The following is a 25,409-nucleotide window of genomic DNA, read 5'->3' as shown; positions in this document are numbered from 1 at the left end:
GATTTTTTTTCTGCATTTATCGTACCTTACATTGAGCCACTGGCCAATACAATTAACTTCCACAACAGCTAATTGTGAGCTGGACCTTTTGCTGCATCATCATGAGAAATTGCTTATCACTTGCCAAGACCTATACTGGAATTTTTCATTTGCTGTTAGATGCTAGCCGGGCACATTTCTAACACACTCAACATTACAATTACCCACATGAGTCATGTTAAGCATCGTATTTATTATTATCGTTATTATTATTATTATTATTATTATTATTATTATTATTATTACTACATACAGTGGAGAAATATATTTAGGATAACTTTGTTTAGGTAGGGTGTATGCAAATTGTAAAGTATCATGTTTGAGCGATGCATGCACACATTGTTGGCCTTATGCACATGCACTTAGAGTACTCTCACACTAGAATCAGAATAACAGATCAGAGTGAAGGCAGATGAAAGGTCAGTGTGATGAAAGCCAGTCAGGTCCATTTTCTGGTGTCCAACTTAACCAGTGAAGTGAAAGCAGACTCACTGCCTCCTTTTATTTGAGGAGGGGTGGGGGTCGGAGGGTTGGGCAATGTTTGTGCGAGTGTGCATACGCGTGTGCAAGTGTGTTCATAGTGTTTGTACGTACGTGTGACTCACACTTGAGAGACCCTCCCTTTTCATTGCCTTGGATCTAAATAAATGCTGATGGAAATCAAAATGGACTAATGATCCCAATCCAACTCACTGGACTACTGTATTGTGCTACAGGAATACACTTGGGCCAGCCTCAAATAACACAGCAAGGCTTCAACAGCGCCATGATGGGAGGAGGGGCCATGATGTCAGGCATGACTCTACCTAACTGCAGCTATGCAGACATGCAGCAGAATATGCACGGCGGCATTCAGCAAGGACACTGGAGTGTGGGCCAGGTAAAAATAATACAGTACAATTACAACAGACAGGGAGAGAATGAGAGAGTCATATCTGCACTGTTACAAAATACTGTTTATATGAAGCTACTGTGTCTTATTCCAGGTGCGTGCAGGCCTTGGACACTGGCATTCAACTTAAATACGTGTGTCTGTCTTTCTAATTGTCAGTGAGTGTGTGTGAGCTGAGGCACAGTGACTGAAAAGCCGGTGCACATTTGAGATTGCTTTAGCTCTTAGTTCGTACGTGTAAGTGCATGTGTGTGTGTGTGTGTGCTCACACACATACCTGCACAAAGCTCTCAGATGACCAGATAAGAGAGTGGTGCAGGGCACACTCATAATAGATAAGACAAAATGGAAGACCGAAGGCAAGCAGAGCGAAGCAGATGAGGTACTGAATTGAGGCGCTTGTGGGGAAGTGTCAGGAGGTCACTTGGAGTGGTTGGGAGAGTAATATTCAAGGAAAAAAAAGAAAGTGAGGTTCAATGGGTGTTTTTAGTTGAGTGTATTCGAATCCATTTTCGGAACCGCTTATCCTCACAAGGGTTGCCTATCCCAGCTGACTACACCAAGAATTGGTTGCCAGCCAATCTGTATTCAAATACATTTTCATGATTATTTGTTTTATGATTCTATTTGTTTTCTTCTCTCCCTCAGTTATCCCAGCAGATGTCAGACATGGCCACCAATGGAGGCGCAACACCATCAAGCACGTCTGCAGCCAGTTGGTCCCCAGCGCCAATAGCTTCTGGGCAGACCCTCAGCACTCAGCTGTGGAAGTGACGAGTGGGCAGCCCATACAATTTGTTGTGCGGCTTGTAGCACCTACACCAAATTAACTCATCCACTGCCATCGACGCCTATAGACGTCAACGATCCGTTCTAACTGTCCTGGCAGTGAATGATTTAACAGACATCCTCCAACAGCATCGCGGAGGTTTCTTCTACAAAGCCAATACAATAAAGTAGGGATGGGAGCACAGGCCACCGTCATGTTTTTTCTGAATTGGATGTCATTGGGATTTTCTGTTTGTGTTGTGTGAAGAGTAGGTACAGTAACACAACAACACACAGTCGAAAACACTGCTGGACAGAGTATTCGCTATAGTAGTAATGTAATACTGTAGGTCTATAATATCATGAAAATTAATAGATAGTTGATAGTCATACAGTAGATATGGTTCCCTCTTGGTGGTTGGTCTCCGCTTTCTGCCGTGTATGTTAAACTCCTCCCACAGCTGCCCTCACCTTCTTTAGAACCGACAGAGTCTCGTGGGCAGGAAATCGTCTGACCAGTACTGTATTTGTGTGATAATGATGTGTGAACCACAGAGCCATAGCCGGTGGTCAGGTCAGTGATTCATTTCTCAGAGATGTATTGTGTTGTATATGTTTGGTCATGATGCCAAATGACAGTGGAACCACACATCTCTGTTGCTAAAACATATTCGAGGTTCCTATGTACATCGAGCAATGTTTATCCTTTCTAATCAGCGTCGAAATCCCATCTGAGAAGCCGTAGTTCTAAAACCTAGCCGTGTAATGTGAAATCAATCAAAAATGATTGCATCTGTAAATTGATTTGATAAAACTTTAATGGGTGTTTAAAAATTTAAATTTTAATAACCCAGATATGATTTTAGTTGTTGATGTTTTATGCTCTTGTCATTTTGGAAAAGCCGATACAACTGACATAGTTGTTTAACCAATTCTCATTTACAATACGCACGTCCCCAACTAGCCGAGGGTTTCTCGAGTGCTTTATGTATTTATGGGAAGAGCGCCGTGCTTTTTCTATCCATCGTGATGGTGGAGCATTGACATTGCCTTCCATTCTTGTATTTGAATGGGAAAGACACAATTGTAATTGTAATGACAAAATCATTGTCATTATTGGATTAGAAATGAAAATCTGTGTAATGCAAATACCTTTGGCTCCCCTCACCGCACATCCCTGTCCACCAATGAAGTGTACCAAGAATTGCATCTGTCAAATGCACTAAATTGCCAAGCAGTTCATTCTGTTTGTTCTGGCAGGGGTTTATGCAAATAGATTTATTTAGCACACCCACTGTGATTTATCAAATACAATTCTGGCAAGATTAATTGCACCACTGTGGGTAATCATAATGAGGAGGCATGGGAAATATGAGCGGAGACCAGGAGAACTGATCTTTTCTGCTTGTGTAAAATTTTTGAACCAAAAATTAATCACCAATGCAGTTTCAGAGCTTCTGGGCGACCTGAGGGCTGACTTGTGACCAGTCATAAGAACGAATCATGCCATATCTCCTATGACTAAGCTGTTTTCAACTCTTCATATCATAATTTCAATGCACAACCGTCTCTTGCTGGCATCTCCCAGAGCAGTTTTTCATTTTTTGTAAATGTAAAAAAAATAAATCGTAGACTCTCTGCGATATACCTGGCCACACAATGCCCCGCCCCCTCTAAGAAAGAAATCCTAGCGCTCTCAGTGCATGTGACACGTCCACTAACAGCGCATGCTATCTGTTAGCGTGGAAATTTGGGATCTTAATAAATTAGGCGCTTAGACTGTACGACTATCCACAGTTGGGTTGTCCTAAACTAAGGTCTCCTAGGAGTATCAGCCATGTTGCATATTACACAAAGTCAGATCAAGCTCTTGGGCTATGAGCCAGTAAAGTCATTTATTTTTTCTGTAGACCTCTCTTGCATTCCTGAAGCTAAATTAAACCTCTGTGGAATTACAGCGATTCATCTCGGTGCACTTTAAATACCACAGAGCGAGCGCTGCATCTCAGTGCATTGTGATTTTGTCTCAAGATTATCATCAGGGAACAGATATGTGAAATGTGTATTTCAAATGTAGTCTCCTCCTTCCATCTATATAATGCAATTTCAAATCCATGGTTGAGTCTTAATCCGGTGTTCTGGCATCCTTTTTTTTTATTGTGTGTGTTGTTGCGTGTGGTACAAGAGTAGCACAATTACTGTGACACGAGTAAACCTGTACGACAAATCACATAATGGCGAAAAATGTCTGCTTGCTTGCATTGTTGTCGTTGAGAGTAAAAGCAACAGTACAAATGCACACACCAGAAAAAACTTGAAATATTCTCTGCCACGCCAATGCAGAGAATCTCATTCACTTGTAACAGGGTTCCTCTGCCACACAATACATATTCATAAACATAATAACATGGTTAGTGTGGATGACACATCAACATATGACACGCCCGCCGGGTTTATTTACATTTGTGTTTACATTTTCTGGTGCTTAATACAAAACATTTTCCTGTGTATCAATTAATCCATGTTTGTTGTTGTCGTCCAAGACTTCGACCCCATTGTGTGAGTACTGTATTGTTGTTTGGGAATTCCATTTTATTTGTATTGGTCCCAGCATTTACCAGCAGAACACGTGAAATAAAGGATGTTGAATCCTAAATGTAGTTGTACGCTCACTACTTCATCCTGTAGTGCTGTATTTACTGCACACACTGATGTCTTCCAATTGCATTAGTGCAAATACGTAATTAGGCGTCGTTCAACTGTTATCTCATTAATATTTTATTCATTATGAATACTGTAAAGAAATCCCAGAATCTGGAAGATAGATTCAAGACAAGCTACTAAAAATATCACATTGTTTCTTTTTTGTTGTGAGACCTTTCAAGTGACGACAAATATTTTTTGTGTATTATGTACCGAGCATTCTATTTGGGCATAAGCCACAAAATAGTCACTTTAGTTGGTTTTACATTCACAAATTGAAATACAGTAGATCGCAGCTTTTGTGAAACTTAGAAACAAAAAATAGAGTGACTTTATTGACTTACTGTCTTGATGGGACATCAGCAGCCAACAAAACAATACAATGAACCACTTCATCAAAGGTGAAATGATATGCGGATCAGTGTCAAAATCTTTGATTTAGTTCTGCCCTTCTGCTTAATATGTCAAAAATTCGTACTCATCCTCTTTGTTCTTAATCTTACAAGAACAAACAAGTATTTACACTCTTCGTAATTTAACTTCTCTTATTTTTTTTTTTTACCTCATCCGAGCCTGATTACCTCCAGACCTGATCGACCCAGGAAACATTAAATAGCTACAACCTGTCAGCCAAAACAAAATCGTCCAGAAGACTGCAATAAAATGCCGTAATCCAAATACTTTTGAGAACGGATGAGAAATAATTGATATGACATCTCTCAGTCTGAGAAGAGTAGCAAAGCCTAATGGGTTAGGACTCCAGCAAACCATAGTGAGAGCCGTTATTCACAAATGGATAAAATGTGACGCAGGGATGAGCAAAAATGACCCCAAGAGCACAGTGAGGACTCATTTAGGAGGTCACAAAGGAACCCAAGACCACATCTAAAATGCTGCAAGCTTCCCGCACCTCACTTAAGGTCGAATTCTGTCCTTTATCAAAAAACCTTCAGGGAGAATGTTCAGCCTTCATTTTCTGACCTCCAGCTTTGAATTCTGCTGCAGGAATACAATCCATAACATACTTGCAACCTTAAATGCTTTAAAAATAAGAAAGAAAGAAAAATAATAGGAATGGCCTCGTTAAATTCTGGACTTGTATCCGATCCTTAAAACTGCCCTTCATGCGCTTGGGTCCCCATGTTGTTGAATTAAAGCAAATCTTTGTCTTGTACTGTTTTATGATCTGAACATTAATATCTGGAAACTTCACAAGAAAGTAGGAATTTGAGAAGAAGGCAAAGCATCGGAGTTCTCCCTCTTAGATTATGGACAAGTATTTGACAAGGTCTTCTTGGATGACAATATTTCTTGGATTGTTCAAAGTCCTACTTACATTCAGCAAAATAATATTTCCTGGAACATTTGATATGGATTTTATTCCGATCCTTATCGCTTGGTGGTTCCTTCTTTAGAACTAAATCCAACTTGCCTTAATTGCTTCCAGATACAATCAAGTAACGATTGCTTTATGGCAAACTGCACTCTGCTTGACCCAAATCTTGAACTTGTTTTCTCTCTATGTCGATACAGTTAAAGAAAGACACAATTATCAAACAAAGTGAAGTCATGCACTTCCCAAATTTTCATTATCAGTATCGCTGAGAAATGTTCCAGTCGCTACGTCAAACGATGTTGCCCAGTACTTTTACACAGACCACAAATCTTGATTGTTTAGCAACAGTACACCAACAGTAATGCTTTCAAAAATAATCACACTTGAACACAATGTTTTCTTTTTTAAACAACCATGGACGGAAGAAATATACAATTATCCTTTTGGGGTCATGGGTGGTGTAGAGGTTAACGCTGCAGACTTTCCATTGCGGCTCTCTAATTGATAGCTGGGCAGTCCGGGACCAAGGTCAGCTGGGATTGACTCCACTCTCTCGCTGTCAGCTCCGAAGCATCCTTCAGGTGTTGAAAATAGATAGAGGAGCTCTCACTGTTCCTGTTGACATGTCCGGACTGATTCACTTCCTCCGTGTTATGTCGTTATTCACCAAAGAAAGCGAGCTGTATGCAACCAGCGAGTTCCAGCTCCGATATGATGGGAATCCCGAATGCCTTTTTGTTTTAAAATACTCTTCTCTTTGTTGGTCACACCTCGATGACTACAGTGTCCTTAGGATGTTTAGACTCATTTCCAAGGTGTGGCTTCTCAGTTCGTGTATGCCAAACCAGCACCTAGGGATAAAAAGCAATTAAATTACAAAAAAATCACATCGATGCAGCCAAAAAGGGGTCGCTTTTTTTTATTGTAAGCCTTATTTCAAAATTTAACAATAAAATAAAACTTCCCCTCAAATTTCTCAGCACAATTGATAATGACAAAATAGTAAGGAATAAATCAACTATGTATTATAATTGTAAAAACATTTAAGGGAATAAAATGACATGGACTTGGCTCAACGCTGTTGATTCATCTTTGGCAGCAATTTAAAGCTTTTTGGGGAAACTGATGCCACAAGCCAAAAAATCGGATTCATGCACAGCATCCAAATTTGATAGACAGCCACAGTTACTCATGAAGATCTTGGGGTTGCTCTATGGGCCACCGTTATTTTTGCAATTTAGTCAAAATATGACGGGAACTTGTTTAACAAGCCACAGTTAATTGCGTATTGCAGTCTCAGAAGAAAAAAGAAGATACCACCCTTAAAAATCTGGAGAGCTCATAGCTGTCGAAGAGTGATAGATATCGACTCTCAAATTGCTTGCGGGTGCCGAATGAGAAACGTGAAGGTGCAAGGAAAGACGGAGTCAGTCAAAACTCCCGCTGCTACTCTGAAAGCTTGGATTTTTGTTTCCATTACAACTACATTCTGTTTGTTGTTTTTAGGCGATTGCTGTATTCATATTCTTTTACGTATTTTGCTTCTTTGTGCCAGTCCATGCTCTGCAGTGTGACACCTCACCAAACGTCTCGGAGCAAAAGCAACACTCATCGCTACAGCTCTTACACATTTTGCAGTCAGTGTCACAACATATCGAGAAGAAAACGGTGCAGCGCATGCAAACATTTATGCTTTCAACAAGAATGCCAAGACTCATTTCATTAGCACCCCCTCTTTTTTTTCTTTTTTTTTATTATCCTCTGCCTGAAGCTAATTAGCCTATAATTCAGATGTGTGTGACATTTGTGGCTCCAGAGGAACATTTTGCTCTCTGAGACTCACAGGGGCGTTGATTTATAGCAGGCTGAAAATATTACAAGTGTGTGCATGTGGGCTTCTTCACTTGGAATATGTCACTTCCTGCCCACTGTGCCACTAATTGGTCCACTTTGCATAATTAACGAGACTAATGCGGCATCCACCAAGAAGTGTGCCAGAGCTGTGGGGACAGAGTGTGTATGTGCACAATCTATACGTGTCTATATTCCCACTTGCGGTAATCATGCACTTGGAGTTACCCTGGAATATTCTGCTCACATTTTGGTATCTCCGACATTTTCTCTGATGGCTTTGCATGATCTCTTATATCACTCTTTACTTTTCTCTTCTTGCCTGCGGTGATTTGGAGACAAAACACTTTACCTGGGTGTTTTATCGCCCTTAATAGCATTCAGAGAGGGAGAAAAATGGGATATATATATATGGAGTTCGGGAGCAACTTATTTCTCAGACATGTTTTGCCCCCCACCCCCTTCCTTTAAGACTGATAGCACCCTTGCAATAAACCTAATAAACAAATGGATCAAACAGCATGCAATTCAGGAGGAGAACCACTCAAGAAAGCAAGATAAATCAGATCTGGTTGCCGCAGACACACTAAGCCGACAATAATAGAATAAAACACAATTTATCAAAAGAAAAGACTAAAGGTCAATGCAAATGAAATAAAGTGTCATTTTTCAGTCTCATTTGAGGTGCATCCATTGATTTTCTACATCTTCTGTTCAAGGTCCATTCGCAGCATGCAGACTCCAGGCGGCAAGTGCTTACAGAGAGCCAGACAATCATTCACACAGTTACTAAATGGGAACTGAACTCTTACAGCCTGCATCAAGGTCAGACAAGACCGGGACCACAACACCATCAGTAAGGTCAATCTGAAACTTTCTACCTTCAATCAATCACTTCTTTATCTTGTCTACTTGTGTTCAAACTTTCACTCATTATAATCTCAAACACTAAGGAGAAGTGCTAATTCTGTCAAAATGTTTAATAAATCAACAGCGAGGCATCTCAAGGAATTTGTGATGAATTATAATATTAACTCATTCACTGCCATTGACGCATATAGACGTCAAAGTTGTATTTTATCTGGGCTGCCAGTGAACGTTTATATGTGTCAATGGCAGTGAATGAGTGAAATGAGATTTTATTATGACTATTTCAACTGTATATATTCTATGATGCAAGTTTCAATTATGAGTTGAACATATAACATTCTTGCTCGACAGTCAGAAAAGAATGCAATTAGAAGACCGTTTTATAGCTTCATGAATCGAGGTCACCGCTGTAGCTAAAAGGCTAACTTTCACAGCAGCAACTAAAGATCCGCAGCCAACTTTGGTGCAATGAAACTAGCCTTGGAGCATGGAAGCAAGCCATGATTGTTGCTCGCCCTAATAAAGGAGATCTTTCCAACTGCAACAACTGCAGCGGGATTACATTACCATCGATTTCCTGTAAAGCTTTTATGTGTGCTACTACTCAAAGGTGCTGATGATCAAAAGAGATTTAACAGCAAAAATACAGTCTTCCTTCACTCAAACACAGCTAGAAATGACTAAAATAAATACACATCCTCTTGCTGAGCATTTGTATTATAAAACTCGACACTCAGGTGGAGGATATCCTTTTTCTTGACACCCACTAGGACAGGGGTGGCAAACAAATTTTTTTCGCGGGTCGTATTGTAGTAATAGCTTCTTTCGGAGGGCCATTATGACTGTCAACCCAAATAAATGTATGAGCACCTCATATTATATACAGTAAAAGCTACAAAACAAACTAACAAATAACTCGTTTTCAAATCAGACGAGTAAAAACTGGTCAAATATTTAAAAAAAAAAAGATTAAAGTGAAGACAATTTGCAATTCTAGTAATGACACACAAATTTGATGCACAATTTGTCTTCGCGGGCAACATAAAATGATGTGGCGGGCGGTATTTGGCCCCCGGGCCTTGAGTTTGACACGTGTGCACTAGGATAAAATGGAGGAAATCCAACAAGCTTTTTTGTCTGTCTTTCTAAACCTTAATGTTTATAATTCTAACTTGAGTAATGAACGTGAATGAATACTTTTGACACCTTTGTTTTTACCATTGACGTACATTAAGCTATGGATACAGCTGCAACTCAATTGTACCAGATGGAATGTCACCAAAAAAGTCCCTGATTCTGCGTTTTAGACGCTCGTACCAAACTACTCTGAGCAACACGGCCCATTTCGAGAGGAACACCCAAGTATGTCTGACGTCAGCCTAATTAATGAACTGAATGGTGTCATATTGTGACTGGAATGATCCTTCACTGAGTAATGATGCCACTGTGACATATATTTTCATTCTCAAATTAATCTCATAACTGCAACCCTGCCATTGAAATGACTGATGATGTCACAGACTGTTAAAGGCCAGCATTCATATCAGCCCCATTAAAGGTAATGGGGCTGATAATCGTAGCGATAGTTTCAACACAGAGCTGTCAGCAGCAGCTGCAGCAGCAGTCGACTGGAAATGATGAGCCAGCAGGTCTGAATATTTATCCTCTTTCCTGTAGGAGACATTAACCAATAATCCTCCAGGGATATACTGCAGTGCCACATACACGCACGCACACACTCACACACACATGCGCACATACACTCCATAAGGAGAAGTAGTTTCAACTGTAGTCTTTTCATCGCCATATAAAATAAAACTAATATTTTTCTACACTGGACACAAAATGGAGCTGGCCTGTGGGTTGAAATGTTTCAACATTCTAGAAAGCACCCTTATATGATTCAATATTTAATGTGCCCCACATCGTGACGTCGCTGCCTTAACCTGAAAGCAACATTAAGTTGGGGCGGAGGGGCCAACCTTGGCCACGCAGCAATTCTATGGTTCATGCATACATTAAACTTACATTAATGCAGAACCAGTTCAAAAAGAATTCCATTATCACCTAATGGGAAAAGAGGAGACGTAAAGTATGCAAACAGAATCTGGAAGTGAGAAGAAGATGCCATCAGCACATGATTACTGTTTCAGTAAAAGTGAGAAATTAAAATGTGCTTCTCCTTTTTGTTGGCTACACAGTTATGATTTTAATTTGTGAAAATGATCTTTTATTAAATAAATAATGCTTAATACCTGGCGTGAAATAACCTGGAATATGTGACCATTTGATTACTAGTGCACTAGTGGTAGAGGAGGATGTTAATTAAGCTGAAATCCATCATGGACAACACCTCTCACCCCCTCCATGACATTGTGCGGTCCTTTAGCAGCAGACTATTACAGCCGCGGTGTAGGAAGGAACGATTCCGCAGGTCCTTCATTCCCTCTGTCTCTACAACATGCGCGGCATCTGATAAAATTGTTTCGTCTCTACTAGCGGCATTTGTCTTTGTCCTTGTCTGTTATTTATCCTTTTTTGATATTTTGGCTCTTGTATTCTTGCACTTGTATGGGCTGCTGTGGCAAGTAAATTTCCCTGCTGTGGGATGAATAAAGTTCTATCATCATCATCAATTTCAAACTAATAATGGAATAATTGGGTTATAGCAAGGAAAGTGCATTTTGGTCGGAATATCATCTTCTGTTCAGTAACAAATGCCAATAGTGCCAAAACAACAGGGGGGGGGGCTAATAAATATAACCTGTTTACCCTGGAAACACTGGACCGTAATACTTTTAGTTGATGATTCCCTTGAAAGCGTGTAATAGAATCCATTTCTCAGCAGGTATTTGAAGGCACCTTAGTGACGGTTGTCAAAAGGATGAGTGGCTTCATAAAACCACGTGCCAAAAAGGGGTTGCAGTGATTTAAGATGAGCACCATCGATTTAAGCTGTCTAAGCACGGGACTCACAATTGACTGTCTCACATAAAAGTGTTTCTAGTCTATTCAAGCTATGTACGTCTACGTTTAGAGCAGGCCACTGGCTTTATGCATGACTCATGCTGTCAATACAGTAATGGGGAGAGAACAGCCATTGCGAGTTCAAGCAATTCTTTTTTTATCTCTCGATCTCTCTCACACACACAGTAAAACCTTAGGCATTGTGATTATCCTTGTGTTTCTATCAGTTTTATCCTGGCATGCTGGTTTCCTCCAACATTACAATAAAGGTTGATAGGTTATCGGATTGGTTGGTTAGTTGGTTGGTTCTTGGATGGATGGATGGATGGATGGATGGATGGATGGATGGATGGATGGATGGATGGATGGATGGATGGATGGATGGATGGATGGATGGATAGATAGACTGGTCACTATTGAGTGATAGGAATATGAGCGCATTTGAAGCTATTTGTGTTACACCACCTGCGCCACAACTTAGACCTACTTCCTGCTGTTGAAACGTTTAGTCGACTTTCAGTCACCAAACCGTCAAGTGCACCGTGGATATGTAAAAGAAAAAGACCTCAACCTAGTGAAATGCTTCAGTATCAAGCTACATTTATGGATTGGGTATATGTCAAATAACATTGTTGTATTGCTGTAAAGACTTTCAGTGGGTCTGTCTCACTAACCCGAGTACAGTTGTTGGCCTTGGGTTCTAACTCCGCCACCTTGGTGATCTGCTTGAGGAAGTCGGTCTCCTGCATTCCGGGCTGGCTGCCGCGCCTCTTGAACTGTGCCCTTGGATTGGCCAGGATGACTTGGAGGTTCACAGCAAAACCTGTGGCAAACGAAAAAGGGGAGGGAGGGAGACAAGGTGCAACAAGGACAGAGGGGTGGCATGAAGAGGTTAGCCAGCATGCATTAAAAGCCTATTATGAAGCTATTATGATCACACCAGGTAATGATGATAGCACGCATTCATGTATCTAATGACTATGATATGGCTGATAAGAAATTAATTTAGCACAGGGGTATGCAATTCCTCAGCGGTAATTGCATTATGGAGATGGGACGCTTTGGAAAGCTTCATAAGACTGATGACAATGCAGAGACGAGCTTTTATAGAGCGTTATAATGGACTGTCTGCAATAAGATTTAATCAATCTAGTTAAAAGTTTATTAAAATTCATGTGTGTGGGGAGGACTGATATTTTGAGCTAAAGTATAAAGAACTCTAGTACAAAGCAATTTCTCATGAATGTTCAGCAAAATGTAGTGAACACCTTCATGTCTGCTGGAAAATGTCACAATCTACTCCACTGCTTTTTGTGCAGGAAGTAGGCTGAACACTGAAATAATGATTTTAAAATGGCACCACCTACCTCCTCCTTTTTTGCCAATTCAACGAATATTTGTGCTAGCCTCTGCTAGGATGACAATAGTATTCTCTCTGCCTTGGCCTGTAGTTAATCTGTGTTTGCCAGGGGTTTTATGAGCATATTAAGTCATTTTTATTGACACAAGTACTTAAAATTCAAGACCGGGGCCTCTGGTTATCTGACTGCCTCCAGTTGTTTTGAATATATAAAAATCTGTGATCGTCAGCCCTCAATGAAAACGGATTAATGCGGCTAATTGGCCCAATGCTCGGTGAGATCAACTTGTTTATAACTCGTTTGTTGTTTGGGGAGTTGACACTACTCCACAGAGTCGTCTTCATGACTGCACATCTTCAAGCTTATTTTACATTTAGTTACTACTGGTGGTTATTTTTGTAGTTTTAACTATTGCGTCAACTGCAGTATAATGGAGTAGTTGTTGATATGTCCGCCTCATTATCTTGATTTTAAAGTTTTTTTTCCAGGTATTCTGTCTTATTTCCACATTTCAAAAAGGTATACTGGGGTAATTGAAGAGGGGGAGGTTGTTAGTCTGATCCCGGAGATTGGCAAAAAAAAAAAATAATAATACCCAATGTCAGTAACCTATGTATGATTTGTATGGCCATGTTGTCTGACATGTGCATAATTAAACGATGAAGGGCATGTAATAACTAATGTTAATCAAAGTAACATTTCCATTACGGTGATAATGACATGGACCCAAATGTCAATGTGACAAATGAAAGTGTGGGTGCACTTAATGGAACAGAATTGCTCACAGGGACCTCATCCTTTCAGAACTAGCTGCAGTCGTCATGCAAGGTCTAATCATAACGATGGAATATTTTTTTATGCAAATCGTTAGCGGCTAGCGCACCATGGCAATCAAGGTTATAGTTGGGGAATTCTCCTTGAGTAATTTAGCATCCTGACCATCTCTCATTTCCTTCTCCTCCTGTCTGAGCAGAATGTTGTTGACTGCAGCAATGTTGAATTAATGAAACGCAGCACTCGCAGAGAGCAGTCCTCTTGAGATATGTGTCAGCATCCATCTCACACAGAGGAACTCTGGCCGTGCACATACATCAATGAGTTAAGTTTTAAGCCAGGTCAGCTGCCTGCCCACAGTAGATTCCGTTACACATATGCAAGAAAACCGTTTTGATTTTTTATGTTCAGTCATTTTAAAAACCCAGAATGGTCTGCATTATTTCATTTAAGTTTTTAGGTAATTATATATATTAATATAATTTATAATATAAATAATATATATATATATACTAAATATAATCTAATAAATTACATACTATACATACATACTATATATTTATATGTGTGCATACGTATATATATGTTGTTGTGATGTAACCTCGTGCAGAGAGTCTCCCATCTCACTGCCTCGGGAGCAGCAGCATCTAACCGACAAGGTCACTCCGGGTTAAACACTTTCATGTCCTTCTCAGCGACCACTTCTCCGACAGCGAGCACCACTTGGGCAAAGTCCCCGGCATCTCAGCGCCGGCATGTTGTGTTTGTGTGTTTTGTTGTTTGCTGTGTGTGCACAGATGCACCTGTGCCCAGATTTGCAGAGATGCTGCTCTGATGTGGCTTAGACAATTGCACGCTTGTCAGTTCTCTGGATCATGTACACAAGTCCGCTGGCATCAATTCATGTGCTGGCAGGTGTGTCATTCTGAAAAGATTCATGATGAAATTGAGTGCGCTATTGCGTGTCCCTGCTTTATATACACACACACACACACACATGCACGAAATTGGTCGTGGCTCCTTTGTGTACAGCTCAATGAGGTCACATTGTAGATGCGCCGCTTTCGTGCGGTTAGAACAATGCAGCGCTGTCCAACGGCAAACTTTTCGAGCGAGCACTGGCACCCATTCAAGGGCTCACAGTCACCTCATTGTCACCCGATGAATAATCGTTTAAAAGTGAATCAAGTATGGTGACTGGTTCAGCACATCGTTTGTTGTTTGAGCACAAATTAATGCAAAGAATTGCTGGATTATGCTGCTACTGCTGTAAATCTAGCTACTGTGAAATGATTTAGCACAAGTGAAAATATGAGGATAATTATTGTGTTTGTATGTGTATTTGCCTTCTTGTCAAATCCTTACTTTTTGCATTGTTGTTTTTCCCACTTTAAGATGAAAAACAGCTTTCAGTTCCCTCTTGGGTTCTGCATCAGCATTGTGTTAGCTCTGTTGGAATCCAGCGAGTTACAAATGACGTTTGGCAAATTTTATGGAGAACGACTTTGTCTTGTCAACCTTCTGCTACAAATGGATTTTCAAAGTGGGTTAACAAAACAAACAATTTGAGCCAGAAAATTGTTTCTTGATTTAAAAGATGCGAAATGGATGCAACAAAAGTAAGAGGGATAATTGTTCTTTTACTCCGCTGTATGTGAGAGTCTAAGAGGGAAATTAGGCAAAAGAGAAGAAGAGCGTGCTGGCAGTGCTTGTTGTGGTGGAGCAAGGCAGTAGATAGAAAAAGAGATGCTCACTCTTGTTATGAGGGTTTAATTAACAATAATCCCGGGGGCAGACAAGTGCATATTCGAGATAATGTGAGTGCATGTGTGGTCGGCCGCAGTGCATTTGGCAGTTTTGTGGACATATGTGTTTTGAAAGCATTCGTGCCATCAACTCTAATTATGCTTTGGTTCCTGGTAATCAACATCAAGTAAATGTGTGGCTGAAATGTTTCTATTTAGGATAAAGTGCAGTGGAACCGCCAAGTCCATCTGCTCTGAGACTTGTTTTAATTCCATTCTGTTTGAATTTCAAACCATTTGCTTCCCATAAGAATCTTTAAATTGTCTGTGAGTTCATAAATACACACAGACAACAATTAAGACCTCATTACAAGCCAGAGCACCATCAAAATGATTTTGCTAAAATTAAATTAGAACATTTTTATCAGAAGATGAATATTAAAAAATCCCAATTGTTTTGAATGAATTATGTCTTACCTGCCATGTCGGTGGCAAAGGTACGATCTGGTCTCCAGCCAGTGTACCAGCCCACAACTCTGCCCCCTGCCACTATTGGGCGCTCATATGTTCTGGCACCTACAAACGCCACTGGCCACACAGATACACGTCGAGTGTTCCGCATCTAGAAAATAAATAGTCAGTGTAAGTCTACAATCAGTTTTAACAAAAGAACATAACATAAAATGACTTGGCATACAGTACTAATATACATGTTCATATATATTATTGTATATACATTATATAAATGTAAATATATATTATTATATACGTATATGATTATATATTACATTTGGTCAGTCCATACAAAGCTCAGGCTCCCTTTATCTAACAAACTCACAGGTTGTAGCTTGTCCTACTGTGATTGTGTGTGTTTGTGTTATTTTCTATTTTCTAACTCTGGCCACCCACTGCTATTCGCTCACGCAAAAAGCCACCAGGCAAGTGCTCATGACAAAACAACATAGTATGCACGCACATTCACACACACACACACATGCACGCACGCATACACAAATGCACACGCACGACTCACTTTATGCTATCTTTTCTCTACAAGAACTGTGCCCCACCTTGGTGAATGGAAGGCAGGATAATAAAATCATGCAAGACTCAAATGTCACAGTAAAGTGCTATATATCCCGTTTCAGCCTTTCGTCTATATATAGACGCTCCAAGACAGCAGACAGCTGTTACGTGTAAAACACAACTATCTCCGAACATTCAAATAAATTACATGACGCTACACTTGCAAATCGTCAGAATGCTCCGATTTTTGTGCACGTATCAGCACATAGTCTATATATAGATGCCGCATATTTCATATACGCGACGTCATAACCAAAACAGCGCGGCATATTCGTACTTAGGGACACCTAAGGACCCAAAAAATATGCACCTTTTCAGAAATATTAACTTGGGCAGAAAAGGGTTTTAATATTTGTTATTTTTAGTAGCTCGAGAACATATGTCTGTGACTATTTTATTATCTGTCTGCATGGGGTTCTAAACCCAAAACGTCAATGGTATTTTCCATCGCGGGCCATTCTTAAACAACACATGAGTCTTTTTGTCTTGTGCAGTTTAATCCCACAGATGAGAGTAACATTAATAGCTTGAACTAAATCTTTTTTCTGAAATGTTGGCTGGGATAATTATGGAGCTCAGCTTGAATTTACCGCTCTATTCTGCTATTTGGCTCACCACTGTAACACCCGTGTCATGGCCGGACCCTCAGGTCCACCGCCTCTGAGCCACACAGATGGAAACTGCTTTGAAGCTCTTTCCCTCTTCTGACTGCCCCCTCCCTTGAGTTGAACCTTATCAGAATTAAACCTCCTTCCCTGGTTTCTCCATAGCTGCTGCCTGGCCGGGCTCTCTTAGGTCATTCTCAAAGCTCTTCCACCTTGTGGAATCAAGGATGAAAAGAAGCCTTGGAAAGAGAAGAGAGGCTGACACTCATCCTGGAGCATGCTTGTTGTTTGGCTTAATGCTGAAGTCCTGGTTTGACTGCTGATGAGACACTACTTTGAATACATTATCTCAAAGCACAGTCGAGTTTGACACTTTAGTGAAGGCTGAGCTTCATATATTCAGAATACAAACGTTTGTCAGGCATAGCACTGCATGTGACTCCTTTGACTTCCAAGGTTCCTGTTTTTTTGAATCCCTGTATTACTTTTTCTCTGTTGGTGTTCAAAGAATAATGTAACATTTTGAATGTGCTACTTATACTATGTATCCAGTAAATGCCACAAAGGCTCCCCACGGTTTATCTGAGAAATTCATTATGTTGCTCTTGAAGCTGTATTTTCTACCGTTGAGTAAAAAAAAAAAAAATCCTGGCTCTCATGGACAGTCATTCATTACTTTTCTGTTCCGCTTGTCCTTATTAGGGTTGCTATAGTGAACTGGCGCCTATCCAAACTGATGAAGCTGGGTACTCACTGGACCGGGTCGCCAGTCAGCCGCAGGGCACATATAGACAAACAACCATTCAATGGATGGATGGATACATTTGTAGACAACATTTAGCGTTGAAAGTTGTGATGGCTTTGCTGATTTTTATTCTAATGCTGTTGGGCACACTCCGGTTTAAGTATTTCAACCACAGATACCTAAAAGAAATTGAGATTGGGGAAACCAAAAGGTCACTTCACTCCACCTGTGAGAATAAAAAGAACACACTTTCTTGTATAAAGCTTTTTTTTTTATGCTCAGTAGTCACATGTCATGAGGAAAGCATGAAATATTCTTGTCAAACTTATCCCTTGATATCTTTTGTTTACTCTGCTCCACTCTGAATTTAATGATGTGGTATGAGGTCACACTATTTACTTGTTGCAGCTCATACATGCTGCAGTTAGGGATTTCGGACTCAAAACGGCGAGTGACCCGAAACAATTAGTTCTGAAGTCCTCTGCAGTGTCATAGCACATACATGCTTTACACATCCCTACAGTCTCGTAAAGGTGACATTACTTAGGGAAATGGGAGGATGGTTGAAAGTACTTCAACAGATGGTGCATTATTTTTCAGTGAGGCAACAGCTTTACACACACTACCATCTGTACATTATTGCCGTCACAGGGATATTTTACAACACAAACTTCAAGTTAAGCCTGGATTTATACAAATAGGTTTAGCTGAGCATATACTTCATGCTGTTATACAGCCTGGCCTGTTTAATAGGAAATTCAGCCAATGGAATAAAATCATGCCGATAATGGAGATATAGTGAGACGCTGACAAAACTTGTCAAAAAATTGGTTTGTAATTGGGCCGACATTGAGATGGAAATGACTGCTACGCTATCCAAATGAGCAGTGAAGCAAATTAATAACATCCAAGCAGACTTTTTGGGAGGAATTGAATCCCCAAAAATAGTCTGTATACATTTGAAAGTCATCAAAAATACAATGCTCAGTTTGAAACACGATTGATGCTACGATAAAAATCACTTAACTACCTCCCATCTGTGTTTGGAAACCAAGCACTTTACACGAGGTGATTTTTAATCTATAATGGCGTGTATACGGCTCTAATAATGTTTGAGTAGACCGTTAACTATTACTGTGTCATAAATGCTGCGGAAATATTGCACGGAGCATTTCTGTTTTGTTCCCAGAAATGAAGTGACGGGAAAATAAGTGAAGGAAAAGGAGAATCTAAAAATTCACCGCCCTGTAATTCAATTTTCAGAATAAATTGTACTTTGTTTTTGAACATGGTTTCACAAATGGATTGCAAGAAAGTGTCAACTGTCAATAAATACATTCATTTATACCCAGCCATGAAAATAGGATTTTTTTCTAATCAGCATCACATAAATCAATGTTTGATTTGTTTATGATGTATGTAACCATTTTCATTTTACGTGTGTGAACTATTTTCCTCGGAAAAAAATATTTCATTGAATATCTCTCTGTAAAAGTCTCAGACTGAAATGGAGACTCTTATTTGTTCAGCTCAATAAGTCTACGCCGAGCACAAATGAAAAGATGAAAATGATATATTTTGGTAAAGTTCTAGCTGAACCACTGAATACAAACTCAGTTTTGTCATTTTTAAATCAAATGGAGGAATTATTTGAGAAAATGCTCATCGTTGGTCTAATTTAAGGCTTGGTTCCAATTATGTTAATTTTGTTTTAGGGGACATTATTTTGTTGCTCTGGGTATTTCCCATTTCCCATATCAGATATATATCATCATCTTATGACATATCAAGTCGGCAAGTGTCAGGAAAACCCTAACCCGATTTCCAGATATGAGGTGATGAACTGCATTTAAAATTTTAGTCTTTGCGGAAATAAAATCCAGTCTACCCAGTTCACCGTTACCACTGTGTGATGTGTTCTTGAATTACACAACTATTAACTCATTCACTCCCAACCCAGTTCATATCTTTGACGTCTATGGCACCGAATGAGTTAAATATAGCTCGGATAATTATGTCTGGAAATTTATATGGAAGGTTTGAACAGAGGGAAAGTAAATGTTTTATGATAAAATATCTGAAATTCAATTGCTGTTGAAGAGCTAATAAGGGACCTGTTAGTTTAATCACTCATTATATTTCCAATATTATAACAGAAAAGGGTGAATGAAATGACTCAACCTTCACGACCACTCGGTGCACTTGCACTTTTGAGAGCTGACCACAGCCTCGCCTCTCTGATCTGTATTTTAACATCACAGATGAATATGTGCTGGCTTCTGCCACATATCAATTTAGTTTTTACAGCCGGAAGCCTACGGCACACAATACAATGACGTGTCAATTCTCAGTAGCTCCTATCTCATTATCACTTCACCCAAGGGCAACTGCTGCCCGCCAATAACAAATCATTCATCTTTCCCGCACATTAAATGACAAACAGCGAGTCGTGACAAATGACACCGACTCAGTCAGTAAACATATGACGCACGGGTGACCAAAAAAAGGTGCGGAATCGTGTTTATTGGACCCGCGAAGGTCTCAGAGCAATTCAAGTCCACCGGATAATCAAATCTGACTTCGAGCCAGCAAACAAATACTGTAGCTAAGGAATGAATTGTGCATACGCTCAATCATGTCATCTATAAAATCAAATCCATCAATTCCAACCTTCTACCCTGAAGAAAGAGCCTTCAGCGTGTGAATGTTGGGATTTGATTTTAATCATGTGTATTTTTATCTTTGTGTTATTAATATGCATGGAGGAGGCAGTCAGAGGAAAAAGTGAGCGAGGAGAAAATGAATGAATCGAATTAAGTGGGGCTGGGGATGAGCTATGAAACTGGAATGCAATGGTGCATTATATGTGTGAAGGTTGAATGCTTGGTGGGTTTATACAAAATAGATGAAGGTGCTTTCATACCTTGTGCACCTACTGTGCTTGCTTCATAAAGTGCAAGCTCTATTTAAAATATGATTGTGTGAGGAAACCTTCACTTTCTGAATAAAGGGAAGACTTTTTTTAAATGAATTGCAATGACCCCAAGTATCTGTTATTAGTTGTATGGTGTTCATGGGACTGAATTGCTGAATCTCTCATTTGCATTTGAACAATGATGAATGTGGAATAACTTGCAGTTTTGACATAGCTGCTTCTCTGCAGCATTGCTGCTGCATGCCCTTTTTTTTTTCCCACCGTTTTCTAGAAACTAGAGTGATGGAAAGTAAATGTTATGCTGATAATCCAGCAGTAGCGGTAGCGGCCATGGCAAATTGATGTCAGGGACAGCGAGAACATTTTGGCAGCTCATCCTGTGTGCCAACCTTGTGATGCAGCACATCAGCATCGCAGTTGAAGATTGTATGCTGGCTCCACCATTATTTGGGGCAAAAGACAGACTTCACCCTAAACCAATTACATAATATTTTACTTGTATTTTATTCTTATTTAACCAGGAATGTCTCGATCAAATTCAAAAGCATCTTTCTCATTGGGGTCAATTGGATTTCAGCAACTTCAAGAAAGTGGTTGTAATTCAACCTAAGCTTCTACGGAACGGATGCAAAACACCTTTTCACATTTACAATGGGACTTAAAAGCGTTGCGCCTTCCTGTCACCATCTTCTCTTCTCCATTCTTAACAAGGAATGAATTCAGACAGCGAGGTCGGTCTCCTTTCCGCTTCTCTCCTCCGACATTACAACCCCCTCTTTCACTTCACCCACGACACTATGTAATTAGGATAACTGCTCATAGGGACTTTGGAAAAATTGAATTTGTCATATCCCTCCGGTTCCTTGATCCAACCACTTCCTCTTTGTGTCTTATTTTAATCATACGAGAGCGGTCAAGGCTTGGAACTCCACAAAGGAAGGCTTGGAAAAGGATGTAGCAATACATGAACTTAATGATCAACAGCGACTGTAACAAAACAAGGCAACGAGCTATAAATCTATCAACTTTTTTGTACTTGTATTTGATCTGATTTGATGCAGGCAGTCAAATACTTGGAATGTCTTTTAAATAACCTTTATAATGGCCTTAATGCATGGAATCTTCATTCTATAAACGTTTCGGGTTCCATCTCCGCATCATACCTGCACCCTAATCTAAGCAATGTACGCCGTGAAGCTGTCTGGGCTTAGTGGAATTAAATTATTTAAATAAATAAAAAAAAGGTCTGACGAAAGTCTTGCCTAGATGACAGGCTTCCGCAGCTGCATCAAACGGTTCTGCTCTGCTGGCGTCAGCTGAAAGCCCCTTCGTTCCCACAGTCAGCTTTTCAGGAATAAGAAAGCGAGGTAGCCACAAGCTTGCACTTCTTTGCACCCAACAGAGACTCAAATGGCTAACAACAAATGGATGACTGGATTAGTAATTGCCGCTGTTATTCAAGATACTGTCATTTTGTGGCGAGCTGTCACGGCCACCGAGGCCTTCCCTGCTGTCAGAAGAACTTCCATCTACATTTACAAGGCATTTAACGCTGAGCCTAATGCAAATCGCCTTTCCACCTGATTTCTCTCCAGTCCGAGAGTGAGGAGCCTTGTTAAACATTTGCTACGTCCCAATGTTTTTTTCATCAGAGGGAAGAAATGGTTGTGTGTAACACATTTAGCTGATTATTCTGCTGTGGTCTCTTAGGGCATAACGGACTGGGCAGTCTGTTTTGAATGTAATCAACATCAAAGCAGTGATAGCAGTGAGATGGATTTTGGAAAACCTGGTGAGGAGGTTTTCAAAATACAGCTAAAGCGCAATTTTAGGTCGACTTTAGGGTCCTGAATTTGGGAATTGCGTTAACCCCGAAAGCGCTCTCTGAGAATTTATATGCAATGAATTTGTGATATTGAAAAAGATGTGTGAATGTTGCCAAAATACGTGCTATGTGTGCAAAATCAATGCAATGCATTTGTGCAACATTTCATTATGTAAATTACAGTTTGACTATTTTTTAAAATATTTTTAAATTTAAATTTGCGTTACCTAAAGCATTGGAAATGATAATCCTTTATGACTTCCCAGACTTGCATTACACAAACAAAAGACCAGGAGTTTTTTTTTTTTAATCTAGGTCCCATTTGACCAACACAATTGACTTTGTTTGTGTAAATTAGCAAAGAAAAAAAAAAAACTACATTCATTTTTGTGTGTAATCATTAACATACTGATGGAATTAAATTCATGTCAATTGGAGGGATTATCCCTGTATTGATTCAATATGTCCCATGTGGAGCAGGATTTGGACCCAGAAGCGAACGAAAGTTGAAAAGTAAAAGTCTATACAAAGTATCAACAGAGAGCAGGGCTGGAGGCAGAAGACATGGAAGAATGACACTCTTTTGACATTCTCTCATAATATGCAAATATAAACAAAAGCTGCTTAAATTCATTTGATTTCTAAAACAAAGCTCCCTCTCTATTTATGTCATCATCCAGCCTTTAGCCTGCAGTGGCTCGCTCCAGGTTTCCTCCTGCTGCATGACAGCCCATTGTCTTTCTATGACAGACCATTACTGGCACAGCAGTGCTGCTAATGAAATAGAAAGCAAGTGTGAGGGAGGACAGACTTCAATCAGAGAGAATAAAACAGATGCTCTTTTACAGAATTACGCTGTCACATTCAAGACGGAGCATAACCGACCCCAGCAGGGCAATCCCTGGGTGGAAAGTTGTTTTTACCACACGACGCTGCCAAAATGTAAGGGAAGCCTAAAAATAATAATAAAAAACAACACAAAATTGAACAAGGATAAGAAATTCTTATTCAATTGGTTTGTTGAGCATATTTGTTTTTTCAAAAAGTGATGAGTATGATTTAAAATTGTATAAATAGATTGCATATGCACATCTAAGTGCTGTATTATTCTAAAAGCTAGTAACCTGGGCATGGTGGGGGTACAACAATAGGAGTTAAGCTCTTTAGTTACAGCATCAACACTCCAAGGATAACCCAAAAAAAGAGATGTAAGTGCAGCTAAAGTCATTTGAAGGTATTCCCAAAATGGGACAAAGGGAGAACAAATTTTGAATGTTGATGGGAGCCCTGATTTCCCCAGGGAGGCTGAAACCATTTTTCACCAGGGAAGCCTTTATTAAAGTCAGGTATTATGCTCGTAAATCTGCATGGCTGTGTGGCATTAAACCATATGGATATAACCCGATTTGTGTGAATGCTGCCTTGAAGATTAAATGAACACATAGGCTTGCTGCTTGCACTTTGGTTGGTCTTACCAGTTCATTCTAATCAGAACAACATACCTGCACTCAATTAAAAACATGACTTATTGTGATGACCATAAATGGGTGAAGATGGAGAACTATTTGTGTCACAGTGTGTGTTGGATTGCCATCATGATCAAATCAGCTATCCATCTTTCACCCATGCAGTCAGCTGGGATGAATGCTCCAACTCAGCGAGAACCCCAATGAGGACATGCAATATAGAAAAAAAGATGGACAGACGAACAAATGAAGTGTGTGACACAGTTGAAAGAAAGCTTTGTGTTAGGAAGGAACATGATGATGATTTTCTTGGTATGCAGCCATGTGTGGAATGGTTCGTGGGCGCTCCACAATTCGGCAGTGCAGACGCTCTTCCCAAAGTAATGTTGTGCTCATCTGGAACCTTTGTGTTTTCTTATGCTGATTATTGATATTAATATGCAGTATTTCTAATACAAACCGTTCAAATGGAGGAATTATCACGCCTCAAGACTATTAACATAATAAAGCAACTCCGTTTTTTTTGGTTTTTTTTTAATCCGGTGCTGAAAATGCAAAAAGGGTCTGACCTCTTGAAACAGCTCCAGGCTGTAAGTGTTGTCGTCGTCCGCAAAGAAGACCACCCCTGCGTCCCGGCGTGTCCGGTGTTGCCGGAGCCACCCCAGGGCCAAATTTCTCTGCTCGGTGGCACGGGGCATACCGGCGCGCTTGAACCTGCGCGGTGTGAAGACGTGCAAGTGCGTATAGGGCACACCGCAGTGAGCCAAGAAGCGGCTCACCAGATCCGTGCGCACCGTGGAATCCTCCACCACAATCCAGTGGAACTGGGGAACCTGACGGAACGCGTGGGCCAATCGGGTCAGCTCGGCTTTCTGCACCGGGCGCGTGTAAGTGGGAGTTATGGCGTAAATGACCGGCAGGGCAGAATGGTTCTTGGAGCCACCGAGCTTGCCGCGCGGGACATCGATCGGAGTCCAGCTCGTTCTTTTGCTGTCCATATCGATCATGATGATGACTATTAGGACCCAAGGCAGCAGGATGAAGAATCGGCTGAAGAACACTGATTTCATGGCGAAGTTACCGAACGTGCGCTCTTCCACTCACTTCATTGCAAACTGCCGATTGCGACCCTCTCTCTCTCTTTTCTTTCTTTTTTTAAAATTATTATCCAAAGATCATGTTGATACTCGTTCTTTATGTGTCATGTTGAGATTCCAACACCCGCCGATCTCCACTCTCCCGGGGGGTCTTATTACCTCGAAGTCACTCCGGTTCCCTCTCACAATGTGTTCCCAGTCGTCCTGTCCACTTCCAGCTGACTCTGACGAGAAGCCCACATTTCCAGAAGCCTTTGTCCGTCGATAGCGAGCCTCTGACGGGACGAAAATAATCCCAAGAAATCGGTCGTGCGCACCGCTCCCACCCGTAGCTGAGAAGCATC

The 25,409-nt window shown here is 40.4% G+C and overlaps 2 protein-coding genes across 2 annotated transcripts in view; one reads left to right on the top strand and one right to left on the bottom strand.

Annotated features, from left to right (window-relative positions):
- Positions 1-4,355, top strand: part of LOC133158565 (stromal membrane-associated protein 1-like) — a 24,711-nt gene extending 20,356 nt beyond the window's left edge. The window contains exons 10-11 of the mRNA XM_061285837.1: positions 756-919; positions 1,580-4,355. Coding sequence (XP_061141821.1) covers positions 756-919; positions 1,580-1,705 — 290 coding nt within the window. The 3' untranslated portion in view covers positions 1,706-4,355. The remainder of the gene's footprint in view (positions 1-755; positions 920-1,579) is intronic.
- On the bottom strand, positions 3,836-25,409 carry b3gat2 (beta-1,3-glucuronyltransferase 2 (glucuronosyltransferase S)). Its single transcript, XM_061285838.1, has 4 exons — positions 24,538-25,409; positions 15,784-15,928; positions 12,101-12,249; positions 3,836-6,589 (listed from the first exon to the last, which is right to left on the bottom strand). Exons 1-4 carry the CDS (start codon positions 25,036-25,038, stop codon positions 6,503-6,505), a joined length of 882 nt encoding a protein of 293 aa, XP_061141822.1. The 5' UTR covers positions 25,039-25,409; the 3' UTR covers positions 3,836-6,502.

Source organism: Syngnathus typhle, linkage group LG8 (genome assembly GCF_033458585.1).
Source record: "Syngnathus typhle isolate RoL2023-S1 ecotype Sweden linkage group LG8, RoL_Styp_1.0, whole genome shotgun sequence".
Lineage (NCBI taxonomy): Eukaryota > Metazoa > Chordata > Actinopteri > Syngnathiformes > Syngnathidae > Syngnathus > Syngnathus typhle.
Note: the sequence above shows the minus strand (reverse complement) of the source record. Positions and strands in the feature narration are given on the sequence as shown.